Source organism: Peromyscus maniculatus, chromosome 4, assembly GCF_049852395.1.
Source record: "Peromyscus maniculatus bairdii isolate BWxNUB_F1_BW_parent chromosome 4, HU_Pman_BW_mat_3.1, whole genome shotgun sequence".
NCBI lineage: Eukaryota > Metazoa > Chordata > Mammalia > Rodentia > Cricetidae > Peromyscus > Peromyscus maniculatus.
In genome coordinates, this window is record NC_134855.1 from 10542929 (window position 1) to 10556376 (window position 13448).

The 13448-nt window shown below is 51.4% G+C and overlaps 1 protein-coding gene across 2 annotated transcripts; it reads left to right on the forward strand.

The window, feature by feature from the left end:
• Positions 1-25: 25 nt before the first annotated feature.
• On the forward strand, positions 26-12923 carry Trub2 (TruB pseudouridine synthase family member 2). 2 transcript variants are annotated; one of them, XM_006983378.4, is made up of 8 exons: positions 26-340; positions 1448-1585; positions 2824-2898; positions 4307-4368; positions 5216-5297; positions 9889-9961; positions 10909-11045; positions 11808-12923. In XM_006983378.4, exons 1-8 carry the CDS (start codon positions 232-234, stop codon positions 12131-12133), a joined length of 1002 nt encoding a protein of 333 aa, XP_006983440.3. In that variant the 5' UTR covers positions 26-231; the 3' UTR covers positions 12134-12923. The 2 variants fall into 2 exon arrangements, with proteins under 2 accessions (XP_006983440.3, XP_076425215.1); XM_076569100.1 differs by lacking the exon at positions 4307-4368.
• The last annotated feature ends 525 nt before the right edge of the window (positions 12924-13448 follow it).

Consider the following 13448-nt stretch of genomic DNA (forward strand, 5'->3'; position numbering starts at 1 on the left):
AACTCCTGAAAGGGATCCGCGAAAGAACATAAAGAGCTATTCTGCTCAACATTCGGCCCTATTTCCTTCTCCACCGCATGTTTCCCTCCGGAGGACAATGAGGTGAGAACCGCTTCCGGCTGAGGAAACATGGCAGCGACCTACAGTAGGGACCACATTTGGGACAGGACCATACGGCACTTCCGTTTGCATCCCAGCTTCTGGATGGTGTGGTACTGCTGAGTTCCAGCCATGGGGTCTTCGGGCCTGGCTCGACTGCAGGGCCTCTTCGCGGTCTACAAACCTCCGGGGCTGAAATGGCTGCACTTACGGGAGACCGTGGAGCTGCAGCTGCTTAAAGGTGAGTGCTTCGACGCGGACCCGCTGTTCTGCATTAGTTCCACCCGGCGTCCCACGCTGATTCGGATTCTCCCTGAAGAATCAACACAAGACACAATGTGACACGTTTGCCTGGTTATAGCCATTTCCTGGTTTTCTCTTGGATACTTTTCGTTACTCCCCACTCTGCGCTATTTTGTGGTAGAGAAACGCATTCCATACTGTTGATTTTCGCACGGTTACTATTATAGAGTTAGAATTTGAAACATTTTTTTCTTGGCTTTTTTGAGACAGGGTTTCGAGTAATTAATTAATCCGACATTGAAATCAGCAAGGACTTAAGAATTCTGACGCTCCTATCTCCACCTGCCAAGTGCTGGGATCACAGGCATGCACCACCACACTGAGCTTCAAACCCCATTTTTTTCCTTCCTCTTTTTTCTTCTTTCGTTTTTTAAACAACTCACATGTAGTCTCTCAAATTTGCCATGTAAAGTGAGGATAACCTTGAACTTTTGGTCCTCCTGCCCTCACTTCCCACTACATTGGTGTACCATCACCTCTGTTTATCAGTGCTGGGGATGGAACCCAGGGCATCTTGCATGTTGTGCGAATATTCCACCCACTGAGATACATTTCCGTATTTCCAGCCCAGTCTTTCTTAAGGGCTCTTGTTGTGCTTTTTGTTTGTTTGTTTTTTTCTTGAGACAATGTTTCTCTGTGTAGCCCTGGCTGCAGAGGCAGGCTGGGTTCCCCGCCACTCATGTCCAGATGCTGCTGCTCCTCCTCCTCCTTTTCTTTTATTTTAAAAATAATTTCTTTATTTTTATTGTATATGCATCGGTGTTTTGCCTGTATGTATGTCTATGTGAGGGTGTCAGATTACCTGAAGCTGGAGTTACAGACAGTTGTGAGCTGCCACATGGGTGCTGGGAATTGAATCTGGGTCCTCTTGAAGAGCAGCCAGTGCTCTTAACCGCTGAGCCATCTCTCCAGCCCCAATGCCCAGGTTCTTAAGGACTCTCATCCTATTCTCTACGTTATGCAAATCTATCTTCTACATTATCATAGGCTTACCCCTTCTCCCAGGTGTTGGGACAGTTTTGACAATGTGTTCTTTTGTGTTTAGGTCTCAATGCATCAGCGAAACCTCCTGCTCCGAAACAGCGAGTTCACTTCTTGCTAGGCCCTGCAGAAGAAGGCAGTGAGGAGAAGAAGTTGACTCTCACAGCCACCAGTGTGCCCACCCTCACTACCCACAGACTTGGTAAGGCAGAGCCAGGCACGATACTGACTGTTAGGGGAAATCCCTGGCCTGGGTCAGGTTTCTAGACCAGGGACTGACAAACTTCCTTAGGAGGGGAGGATTTTAAACATTTTAAGCCTTACAGGCCATGTGGTTTCCTCAGCACTGCTCAGCTCTGCCAGTGTAGTGCAGTGGAGACAGTAGGGAAAGGAGGGAGGGAGCCTTCTTACGTTCCAGTCAAGACTGAAGTGTAAACCACTGTGGGACGCAGTTGTGCACACCCGGAGTCCTGTCTGCTAGGGAGGCTGAAGGAGAAGGTCACTTAAGCTCAGGAGTTCCCTGCCAACCCGGGCAACACAGTGAGACCCTGTCTCAGAACAAAGTAGACTTGATGATTTGTGTGGGCTGTGGTGTGCTGACTCGTGACTATTCTAGAACTCTGTATGGAAACAGAACTTCAGGTAGACTTATGTTATTATTAATTAATACCTGCTCTGTACACACGGTGTTACCTTTCTCCTTGCCACAGTTCTGTGAGGTAGGTCCGTTTATAAAAAAAAAAGTATTATTTGTATGTATGTGTGCATATGCATGGATGCCAAGGCATGGACGTGGAGGTCAGAGGGCGTCTTTCGAGAGTCAGTTTTCTCAGTCCACCATGTGGGATTATCAGGCTTTGCAGCAAGCCCACCGAATCTCCTCACCAGCCCTTGCTTTTGTGTTTTGACACAGAGCCTCCTGTAGTCCAGGCTGGTCTTGAACTCACTATATAGTTGAGTGTGACGTTGAGGTCCTGATCCTGATCTTTTCCATCTGCCTCCCAAGTGCAGGGACACGTTAAGCTGTATTCAGCCTTTCCGTAGTTGAGAGACTGACTCTGGGGTCATAGGGCAGTACTGTGGGCAGAGAGCCCAAGGTCTCACCTCAGGGAGCCCACAGTCTCAGTGGGAGAATGGCCAGGCTTTCTGTCAGCAGCTGCTGTGCGGAGAGCCCCACAGTCTGGATCCCCGGTGTAATGTCTGGTCTTGGAGCCTCTTAAGGGGAGAATGGTGATAGAGCAGATAAGGAGATTCTTGGGTTGCCCTTTCTCTGGACCAGGGAACTGGGGAAATAGTCCTGGTCCCGGCTTCCATGGAGGCGGAGGCTGGGAGTCATAATTTGACCCCCAACAGCTCTGATGTTCTAGGAATGAGGGCCTCATGCCAAAGCCATCCCCAGGGCTCCTTAGTTGAGAAAATGAACTGGCTTTTCCTTTCCAGTACATGGCCCAGCGTTCACCAGCCTGAAGATTGGTGTTGGACATCGCTTGGATGCCCAGGCTTCTGGTGTTCTTGGTGAGGGATGGGCTGGGGCTGCGGGGCTGGGGGGCTGCGGGGCTGGGGGGCTTGGGGGCTGTGGCCTGGGGGGCTGTAGGGCTTGGGGAAGGGTCAGAAGGGTCAGGAGCGCAGCCCACACCTTATCTGACCTGCCTTTCTCACCGCTGCTGTCTCCCGTGAGTCCAGATGTCTCATCTGCTGGGAGGATGATTTGTGAACAGCAGGTCCCACCTCTGTCAGGGGTACATGGCATGTGATTCAGGATGGCATGTGATTCACGGCCTTCTGGGGACATTGATTTACCAAACCTGTGATAGATGCTGTGTGATGTTAGGAGTAAAGAGACCTAGACTGGAGCTGAGGTGACCTGGCCTGGCCAGTAAATGCTCATGTCCCCAGAGGAGCCACCATCAAGTTAAGGTGCAGCCTAGGCATGTGACTCTGTCTCCTCCGGCTAGGGTCTGGATATTGCTGGAGCTGGATACAAAGCCCCGAGTCAAGCCATCTGTGGCCTCGGGGTCATGTGGTAGCTGCGCTTTCCAGCCTCCACAGTCTTGGTTCCCTCATCTTTCTTCCTGAGATACAGTCAGACACGATCTCATATCCCCTCCCTGTCCTCCTCTCTAGCATTGAATGGAATGCCATTCATTTCCTTAGACAGAGGGATAAACAGATCAGGGAAGGGCAGGAAGTGGCCCCATAGGCCACTATTCTAGGTCTTTCCTTTGTACCCATAGCTTCCTGTGCATTGCCTCTCTCAATCTGTGTGGTATCCACAGGCCTGAGCATCTTTGTCTGTTGTATTGATGCAGAGCTTTAGGGCCGAAGACGTTAAAGGTTAGGGTTAGAAAAGCCAAATACTCACTTTTGCTTTCTGAGACAGGGTCTCAGTGAGCCCAGGCTGGCTTCCAGCTTGCTCTGAATAACCTTGAACTTTTGATCCTCTTGAGCACTGGGATTATAGGCATGTGTCACCTTAACTCAGGGTTTATTTTATTTTTAAAATGTATGTATTTGTGTATTTATTTGAGACAGTGGCTGAATACTTACAAGGCAGGCCTGGAACTCAAGACTCTCCAACCTCAGCCTCCCAAGGGCTGCAATTACAGGTGTGGCCCACCCCTCCCACCCCAAATGCAATTGCAGTTTGGTGGAGCTGGGACAGTGGCCTTTTGCTTTGGGGGTGTTTCAGAGCCCCTTGGGAGCTTCCTCAGGCCCATTTCCCACCATGAGGCAGATTCCATCCTTTCTCGAGCCCTGGAGATCGGTGTTGACATCTGCTCAGAGAGGCTTCTAACCTGGGTGTCAGAGCGCTCCATGTCCCCTTCTGGCTGCAGCACAGGAGGAGGGAGAGAGTTTTGGTGGCAGGGAACAGCAAGGGTCGTCCCAGGGACTCTGGTCTGAGAGGGGTGTGGCTGCCTTTCAGTGCTCGCCGTGGGACATGGGTGCAGACTCCTCACCGACATGTATGAGGCTCACCTCACCAAGGTATGGTGCTCCAAAAATATGGGGACACCCCAGGGCCTGGTAGGGCCATAGACTGTGGCACTGTGAAGGGGACACTTTAGGTCTATGTCCTCAGTGCTCAACAGCACAGAATATGGGACCCAAAGGCTTCAGTTCATAATCCCCATTCAGGGCTGTGGTGAGACACTTGCCTAATATGCACAAGGTTCTCCATACCCAGCAGTTAAAAAAAAAAGGAGGGGACAGAAATCCATCTTTTGTCCCTCTGCCAGCCACAAGTCACCTGTCCTTGGTGGAGCATCTTTATGCCTCAGTTTCCTCAAGTGATGGGAATGAAGAGAGCATTCCCTGAGACAGTTACTTTGAGGATTAAAGTGACTGCGTGTGAAGTGAGCCTTGGCTCAGTCCCTGGCACAGAGTACAAGCTGAGGCAATAGCACTGTCACCGCCATCTCTGTCCTCCTCACTGTTAGCACCCAGGAAGAGGCAGTTGTCTGGACAGAGTTGGAGGCAGGGGAGTTCTGTGAGCAGCGAGCGCTGGCCTTGACATGGGCATTGAAACTTAGCCCATGCAGAGGCTGGGCAGAGGCTGGGCAGAGGCTGGCGGGCCGTATGTGGGGTCACAGTCTGCTCGGTTTGGCTGGGTGGCTGCAGGTGGGTGGAGACCAGTGCTGGCTCCCTGTCCAGGTCACTGGGAACAGCGCATGAGCTCCTCCAAGCTCCAGAGCCGGGCCCTCAGCCGCCCCCATGGCAGGAAGGGCAGCGGGAACGCTGTGTATGGAGCCCCATGAGGCTCCACCCAGCATCAGGCTGGCACTTGCTTAGCGCCAGAGCTTAGAGTGGGGACTTCCCTGCCCTGTCCCCACAGGATTACACAGTGCGTGGCCTCCTAGGCAGAGCTACAGACAACTTCTGTGAAGATGGGCGGCTGATAGAGAAGACGACATACGGTGAGATCCAGAGGTGGGGCAGGAGAGGTGGCTGCCTCGGCCTCCCTTTTTCTTCCTGTCCCCTTGATTCCTGACCTTTCCAGATCACATTGGTGTCTGTCTGGTTCTGGCACACTAAGCTCAAGCTGCAGCTTTGTGCTTGCTACCTTTCTCCCAGAATGCCCTGGACCTGCTTTCTCACCTGATTCCAATGTTCCCTCCCCCACCTCAGTCTCGCGATCTCAGAATGGAAACCAACTAATGGTTGTTGTTGATCTGGCTTTTCATGGTCCTCATGTGGGATGGACTGTGAGGTTCATCGAATGGCCACACGAGTTGCACAGGTCAGGGATATGTTAAGTGTAGGTGTGTGGATGAATGATGGATGGATAGGGATGGATGGTTTCTCACTAGCCCTATGTTCCAAGACATGCCCTGGGGCCTCATGTGCTCATTTGACAACTGATAGTTCTGGGCATCAGCAGTCAACCAGGCGCTGGAGGACACACGGTGGGTCAGATGGGCCCAGTAGTGATGACTTGGCTTCACATACCCCTTTGGTAGCATGCTAGAGATATGTGGCACAGTAAAGCTGTGCTTGTGCATTCAGTGTGTGTCAGCATCCGAAACACCTAGAAACAGTGAGCATGTTGGTGCTTCTGGGTGGTGTAACAAGCTTTCTCAAGCGTAGTCAGACTTTCTTCTGTGGGACTGCCAGCTCCCCAATAATGACACAGAGATTTAATATTGATCATGAGGGCCTTAGCTTAGGGTTTTTTCTAGGTCGCTCATATAACTTAAATTAACCTGTCTCTATTAATGTACATTCTGCCATGTGGCTCATTTACCTCTGTTCTGTACCATATATCTGACTTCTTCAGAGTCTCTGGCGAGATCCTTGCACCTAGATTCTTCCTTCTCTTCATCTTTCTCCCTAGAAATCCCGCCTATCCTCTCCTGCCTAGCTATTGGCCATTCAGCTCCTTATTAAACCAATCAGAAGTCACCGTAAGCAGAGACACATCTTCATAGTGTGCACAAATATTTTGAAACAGGGTGGGACGAAGCCAGAATCTGGGAGAGAGGGAGAGGCTCATCTATAATATTTTTCTGAGACAGGGTCTTGCTGTGTACCCCAGGCTGGCCTCAAACACATGGTGGTCTTCCTATGTCAGTCTCTGAGTGCTGGAATTACACATGGGATCCATCGTGCCTGGCATGCTTACCTATCTTTTTCAGTTGATTTATTTGTGTGTGTGTGTGTTTAAGAGAGTGAGGCAGGGATGCCATGGCACACATATGGAGATTCTAGGACAGCTCTCTGGAGTTCTCTCCTTCTACCATGGGTTCCAAACTCAGCAGGGACAGACGACAACTTCTAGTTGTAAGGGAACAACATAGGGACCAAAGGCTGACCAGTTTGAGCCTCGTCACCCTCCGTCGGGCTGAGTTCCCACCACGCTGCCAGTTCTGTGCAGCAGGCACTTCTGCCCACTGACCCATCCTGCCAGCCCCAGATAACCTGACTGGCCTTGAACTCACAGAGCTCCACCTCCCTCTGCCTTTGGCTCTGGAATGCACCAGTATCATGCCCCATCTAACCTAAAAATTTTAAAGAGAGTCAGGTACGGTGGCTCACACCTTTAATCGCAGCACCCAGAAGGTAGGGGCAGGAGGAGCTCTGTGAGTTTGAAGCCAGCCTGGTCTACATAGCGAGTTCTAGGACAGCCAGAGCTGCATAGTGGGACCTTGTCTCAAAAAAGCTAAAATAAGCCGGGCGGTGGTGGTGCACGCCTTTAATCCCAGCACTCGGGAGGCAGAGCCAGGTGGATCTCTGTGAGTTTGAGGCCAGCCTGGGCTACCAAGTGAGTTCCAGGAAAGGCACAAAGCTACACAGAGAAACCCTGTCTCGAAAAACAAAAACAAAAACAAAAAAAACAAACAAACAAACAAAAAAAAGCTAAAATAATAAAAACAACAACAACAACTTTTTGTTTGTTTTTTTGAAAGAGGGTTTCTCTGTTTAGCTCTGGCTGTACTGAAACTTGCTCTGTAGACCAGGCTGTCCTTGAACTCAGAGATCCATCTGTCTCTGACTCCTGAGTGTTGGAATTAAAGCCATGGGCCACTACCACCAGGTTAATAATAATAACTTTCATATATATAATTTATTTTTATTTTGTGTTTATTGGTGTTTTGCCTGCATGTATGTCTGTGTGATGGTGTTGGAAACCCTGGAACTAGAGTTACAGACAAATGTGAGCTGCCATGGTGGGGGCTGGAAATTGAACCTGGGTCCTCTCAACCACTGAGCCATTTCTTCAGCTCCAATAATAACTTTTAAAAGGAGATTCATGCATCTTTTTTTTTTTTTTCTTTTCTTAGTATGTACTGAGGACCAGACTCAGGACTTTGTGCTTGCTCTACCATTAAGCAAAATCCCTAACTCTTTGTCTCTCAGTTATATGATTAAGAAGTAAAGTAAAAGTTGAAGTGCAGCTGGTGTTGGGAAAGACCCAGGTGCAAAGTGACCAAGAGGAAGAACCTAGAACTGGGGGGTAGGGTGGGGAGACCTGGAAGAAGAAGAAGCTAGGAGAATGGGGGAGGGGCTTCCTGGAAGAGGAAGAAGCTAGGAGAATGGGGGAGGGGCTTCCTGGAAGAGGAAGAAGCTAGGAGATGGGGGAGGGGCTTCCCGGAAGAGGAGGCACTGGGTTGGGCTTGTCGAGGGCAGGGAGACGGTAGCGGCCAGTTCCAGGTAGCATGGCAATTCAGTGCAGTCAGATAGGTTGGAGACAGCAGTCGATGAGGGTTCAGTCCTGCGCTGTTCCAAATTCTGGCATCGCACAGAGGTTGGCATGTGCCACCGCTGTGCCCCTTGGTCTCAGCTTCCTGGTAGTTTGTGAAAATCCCAGGCTTAGGTGCTCAGCCCTCAGGAGGTCCTGGGAGCAGAGCTGCTCCTCGCTCAGCCTTCCTGCTTCTGCTTTTGACCAGGTGGTGCCTCCTGTGGTCACTAGCATTGACAGCCCCAGACTAGGGCAAGTCACATTGTGTGTCACCTTCATTTCCGGAGGAAAGTACACACCACTGTGAATCTTGTTGAGCAGAGAATCTAGTTTTCATCAACTTAAAAATAATTTTCCGTGTATGTGTATGTTCCTGGGTATATGCACCACATGTATGCAGGAAACTGTCGAGATCTGAAGCATTGAATGCTCTGGAGCTGTGGTTACAGGTGGTTGTGAGCCATTACGTGGGTACTGGACAGAATCCAGACCCTCTGTAAGAGCAGTGAGTGCTTTCAGCCACTGAGCCGTCTTAGCCCCATCCTCAACTTTTCTTTTTATCTTTGGAGACATTTTATCTTTTGTGTTTTTTGTTGTTTTCTTTTGGTTTTTCGAGACAGGGTTTCTCTGTGTAGCTCTGGCTATCCTGGAACTCACTCTGTAGACCAGGCTGGCCTCAAACTCAGAGATCCACCTGCCCCTGCCTCCCAAGTGCTGGGGTTAAAGGTGCATGCCACCACACCTTTTGAGTCTTTGTTTTTTTGTTTTTTTTTTGTGTGTGTGTGTTTTGGAGCTTTTGAGTCTTAATGGCGCACCTGGGATGGCTTCTTCAGGCTGGATGATGCCCTCCTGAGGACGCAGTGGGACCTACACAGCATCCAGGACGCCATCCAGGCTGCAGCCCCCCGGGTGGCAGCAGAGCTGAAAAAGAACTTGAGACTAAGGTGGGGCCACCAGCCGCTCCCCAGTGCTGGGCAGCCTTGCGGCTCCAAGGACCCAAGCTCCACTTTGGGGGTGGAAAGCTCTGTGGGGCAGTGAATGCCCGATGTGTGTGGGCAAAGACAAAGGCTTTTCACAAGTCAGAGATGATGACCATGCAGAGAGTGACCTCAAGGTCTATGTAGACCAGGCTGGCCTCTAATTCAGATCTGCCTGCACTCCCACCACAACTGGCAACTTTTTATGTGTTTGTTTATTGAGATAGAGTCTCATTAATGTAGCCCTGGTCGGCACAGAATTTGTTATGTAAAGCAGGCCGGGCCTCAAAATCACAGATTCTTCTGCCAGCCTCTGCTTCCTGAGTGCTGGGATTAAAGACACATCACCACGTTCAGCCTTATTTGGTTAATTATTTTTATTGATACAACATTTTGCTATGTAGCCCAGGCTGGCCTCCCAACTCCTTATCCTCCTACCTTAGATTCTCAGGTGCTTGGGATACACCACTTGCCCAATGCTATTAAGCCCTTTCTGAAGGGCTATAAACAGACCCAACCTCCTATAACATCCCTGCTGCCCATCCCCAATGGATGCTCTGGCCATTTTCTTTTTTTTTTTTTTTTTTTTTTTTTTTTGGTTTTTCGAGACAGGGTTTCTCTGTGTAGCTTTGCGCCTTTCCTGGAGCTCACTTGGTAGCCCAGGCTGGCCTCGAACTCACAGAGATCCGCCTGGCTCTGCCTCCCGAGTGCTGGGATTAAAGGCGTGCGCCACCACCGCCCGGCAGCTCTGGCCATTTTCAAATGGGCTGCTTTGGGGAAAAAGGCACTTGCCCAGGTTGTCCTCTGTGGCCATCTGTAGACTGACACTCCCCTATGCCATGCCTCTTCCAGACCATGTGACCAGAGAACTGCTGGACCGGATCCTGGCTATAATCCAAGGCTCCCACCAAAAGGCACTGGTGATGTAAGTAGATCCCAGATTCCCTCTGCCCTGCTAAGTGCAGCTGATTAAAGGGGAGGAACCTGGGTCCACTGAGGCACAGGACGGGGGATGGAGTCGTCTTGTTGCTGAGAGCTTGCCTGAGAGCCCTCCAACAGGCTGCCTGGGACTCCTGACTCTCCCGGGCACCAGCCCCATGGCTGCCAGGACACTCTAGCCAGCTGCCTGTAGATGGGACAGGAAAGCCCCTGTCTTACAGACCTGTCCCCGAGCATCATGGAACAGGACAGGGACAGCCTGCTGAGATGACAGGAACTGGCTCAGGGAACATGCTCAGAGGATAAGCTGGAGTCAGGCCCTGTGCCATGGACCTGTAGCGGGAGTGCCAGGCCTGAAATGGCCAGTGTACTCAAGCCGAGAGTCGGCCTTGGGGTGGGAAGGGCTGGGGCAGGATGAGGTTGGCCCGGGCAGTGGGGACTCTGGACAGTTCTGAAACAGCACTGTGGTGTCACTGGGGACCCTGTGAGGAAGGCCAGGCAGGCTGTGAGGACAGTGTCTTGTGCCCACTGAACTAGGCCTTAAGATAGCAAGGGCTAGCAGGGCTAGAGGAGAGTGAGCCGTCAGAGAGACCAGGAGGACACTCGAGGCCCTGGATCTGGGGCATTTGTGGAGAGAGCCCTGCAACAGGGGTGGTATTGTGGCCCCTTGGGGCTGCACTCCTCAGGTAAGGTGGCTGCGGGTGGAGCCCAGTACACAGGGAGGGGTCAGGATTGCCCAGCCTGTGATAGGTGAAGCCAGGGATTGGCAGAGGATGCCCCTGGTGACCGAAAGGGAGGCTGCTCTGAAGAGCCTGGGTCGAAGACGGGGTGGGGTGGGTGATGGGTGAGGAATGTAGAGAGCAAGGAAGAACCCTTCCGTGGTGGGGCGGGTCCCCCACCCTGGCCTCCCATTCTGGCCCTCCTGTCTCCCAGGTACTCCAACCTGGATCTGAAGTCCCAGGAGGCCTACGAGATGGCTGTGCAGGGTGTGATCCGGCCCATGAACAAGTCCCCAATGCTCATCTCTGGCATCCGCTGCCTGCACTTTGCACCTCCCGAGTTCCTTTTAAGTAAGTCACTCCGGAAGCTGGAGATGAGATGGAGCCTGGGTTTGGAGTCATGTGTGACATGCCAAAGCCAGCATACACTGCCCTGATTGGCTAGCCATGGGTGGCTTCCGTCCACCAGGTCCAAGTTCAGCCTAACCCAGAGTAACAGCACAAAGGCTGCCCTCTGCCTCCTTTCTCTTCCCAAGCCTGTGAAGCCAACCCTTAAGAAACAAAGACTGGGCTGGGCGGTGGTGGCGCACACCTTTAATTCCAGCTCTGGGAGGTAGAGGCAGGCTGATCTCTGAGTTTGAGGCCAGCCTGGGCTACAGAGCAAGTTCCAGAGCTACACAGATAAACTGTATCTCAAACCTCCCACCCCCCAAACAAAACAAAACATGAAGCAGAGACTGGATCTAGCAGCTCATTTCCAGAGCTGTCCACATTGTTAAGTGTCCCTCAGATGGGACTGTCACTTTCTGGGTCTCGCCAGCCTCTTCCATATTCCATTGGCTTCTTCCTTGAGCGCTCCCCAAAGCCCCCAGTGGTAAGCCCCCATGAAAGTGCTGCCTTTGTGCCCCGGTCCCGGCTCATGAAGAGGCCAAGTGTGAGCAGAGCTGCCGGAAGCCCGGCTTGCTCATGGCTTCGCCCTCGGCCGAGGGATCCAGAGCTGGGATCCCCAGGACTGCCTGCGTGCTGCAGGTCCTCCCCCAGAGCTGAAGAATGTTCCTGTGGAGAGGAGCCCAAGGGCTGACAGTCGTGTCTCTTCATGTCTGTGCTCCACAGAGGTGCAGTGTATGCATGAGACGCAGCAGCAGCTGAGGAGGCTGGTGCATGAAATCGGCCTGGAGCTGAGGACCACCGCTGTGTGCGTGCAAGTGCGGCGCACCCGGGATGGCTTCTTCAGGCTGGATGATGCCCTCCTGAGGACGCAGTGGGATCTACACAGCATCCAGGACGCCATCCAGGCTGCGGCCCCCCGGGTGGCAGCAGAGCTGAAAAAGAACTTGAGACTAAGGCTGGGCCACCAGCTGCTCCCCAGTGCTGGGCAGCCTTGCGGCTCCAAGGACCCAAGCTCCACTTTGGGGGTGGAAAGCTCTGTGGGGCAGTGATGCCCGATGTGGGTGGGCAAAGACAAAGGCTTTTTACAAGTCAGAGATGATGACCGTGCAGAGAGTGACCTCAAGGGCCCGAGCAGTGCCCACGCCTGCCATCCCAGCGAAACAGAAAAAGGGGAAAAGGGAGTCTTTCTACTTGAGACACAGACGAACTGCAGGGATGAGCTGTGTGTGGCGGCAGGACCTATCATCTTGGCTATTCGGGAAGCTCAGGCTAGAATCTTGACAGTTGAAGGCCAGCCTGGGGTTACACTGTGAAACCATGTCTCAAAAGTCAAATCAGAGTCAGATGTGTAATTGAAGCACTCCAGAGGTAGAAACAGAAGATCAGGAGTTCAAGGTCATCCTGGCCACAGTGAGTTTAAGGCCAGTCTGGGCTGTTTCCAGTGTTTAGTTTTTCACTGAGATGGGGAATGTCACCCCAACACCTAACGACCACTGGTGATTTATTTGGATTCATATGACTGATTTAACTGAATGTATTTGTACCCTAGGGAAAAGTCTTTTCACTGTTTTAAGGTGGTGTCTCACACCTGTGATCTCAGTACTAAGCTGAGGCAGGAGAATGACTCTGAGTTTGAGGCCAGCCTGAACTTTCTAGAGTACTTTATAGTACATGTCAGAATTTAATCCTTTAACCAGTCATAGTGGTTACAGACCTGTAATCACCACATGGGTGGTGGAGGCAGGGGGATCAGGAATTCAAGGTCATCTTTGGCTGTATGAGTTCTAGGGTACATGAAACCCTATCTCCAAAATAAAAAGCCCAAAATTACTTTAAAAAGGTGTATTTTTATGCGTGTGAGTGTTTGCATGTGTGTTGTGTGTATGCACCTCATGCATCATGAAGGCTAAAAAAGGGCGGAGCTCTGGAGCTGGACTTGCAACTAGTGTGAGCCACCACAGGGGTGCTGGGAATGGACCAGGGGTGCTGGGAATGGACCACTGGTCCTCTGGAAGAGCAGCCAGTGTTCTTAACCACTGACTCGTCTCTCCAGCTTCCTGAATTTAATCTAATCCCCTGCCTTATGTAACTAACCACTCTGGCTGTGAACAGTTAGAGACTGAAAATTGTTTGTGTCTACAGTGTAAAAAAATAAAAAAAAAAATCGGAAAAGCAGGGGCTGTGGCAGTCTCAGCATGGTGCTGATGGAAGGCTGCTGCGGAGAAGACACACACACAAAAGTATTTGTTGTTTTGGTTTTGAGACAGGGTTTCTCTGCGTAGTTTTGATGCCTGTCCTGGCTCTTGCTCTGTAGACCAGGCTGGCCTCGAACTCACCGAGATCCACCTGGCTCTGCTTCCCAAG

Excerpts from the sequence above, each read along its gene's own strand:
- Trub2 (XM_006983378.4), top strand. The coding sequence starts at position 232 with ATGGGGTCTTCGGGCCTGGCTCGACTGCAGGGCCTCTTCGCGGTCTAC. Across the intron at positions 341-1,447 it reads GGAGCTGCAGCTGCTTAAAG|GTCTCAATGCATCAGCGAAA; the intron begins GTGAGTGCTTCG and ends TTTTGTGTTTAG. Across the intron at positions 9,962-10,908 it reads CACCAAAAGGCACTGGTGAT|GTACTCCAACCTGGATCTGA; the intron begins GTAAGTAGATCC and ends CCTGTCTCCCAG.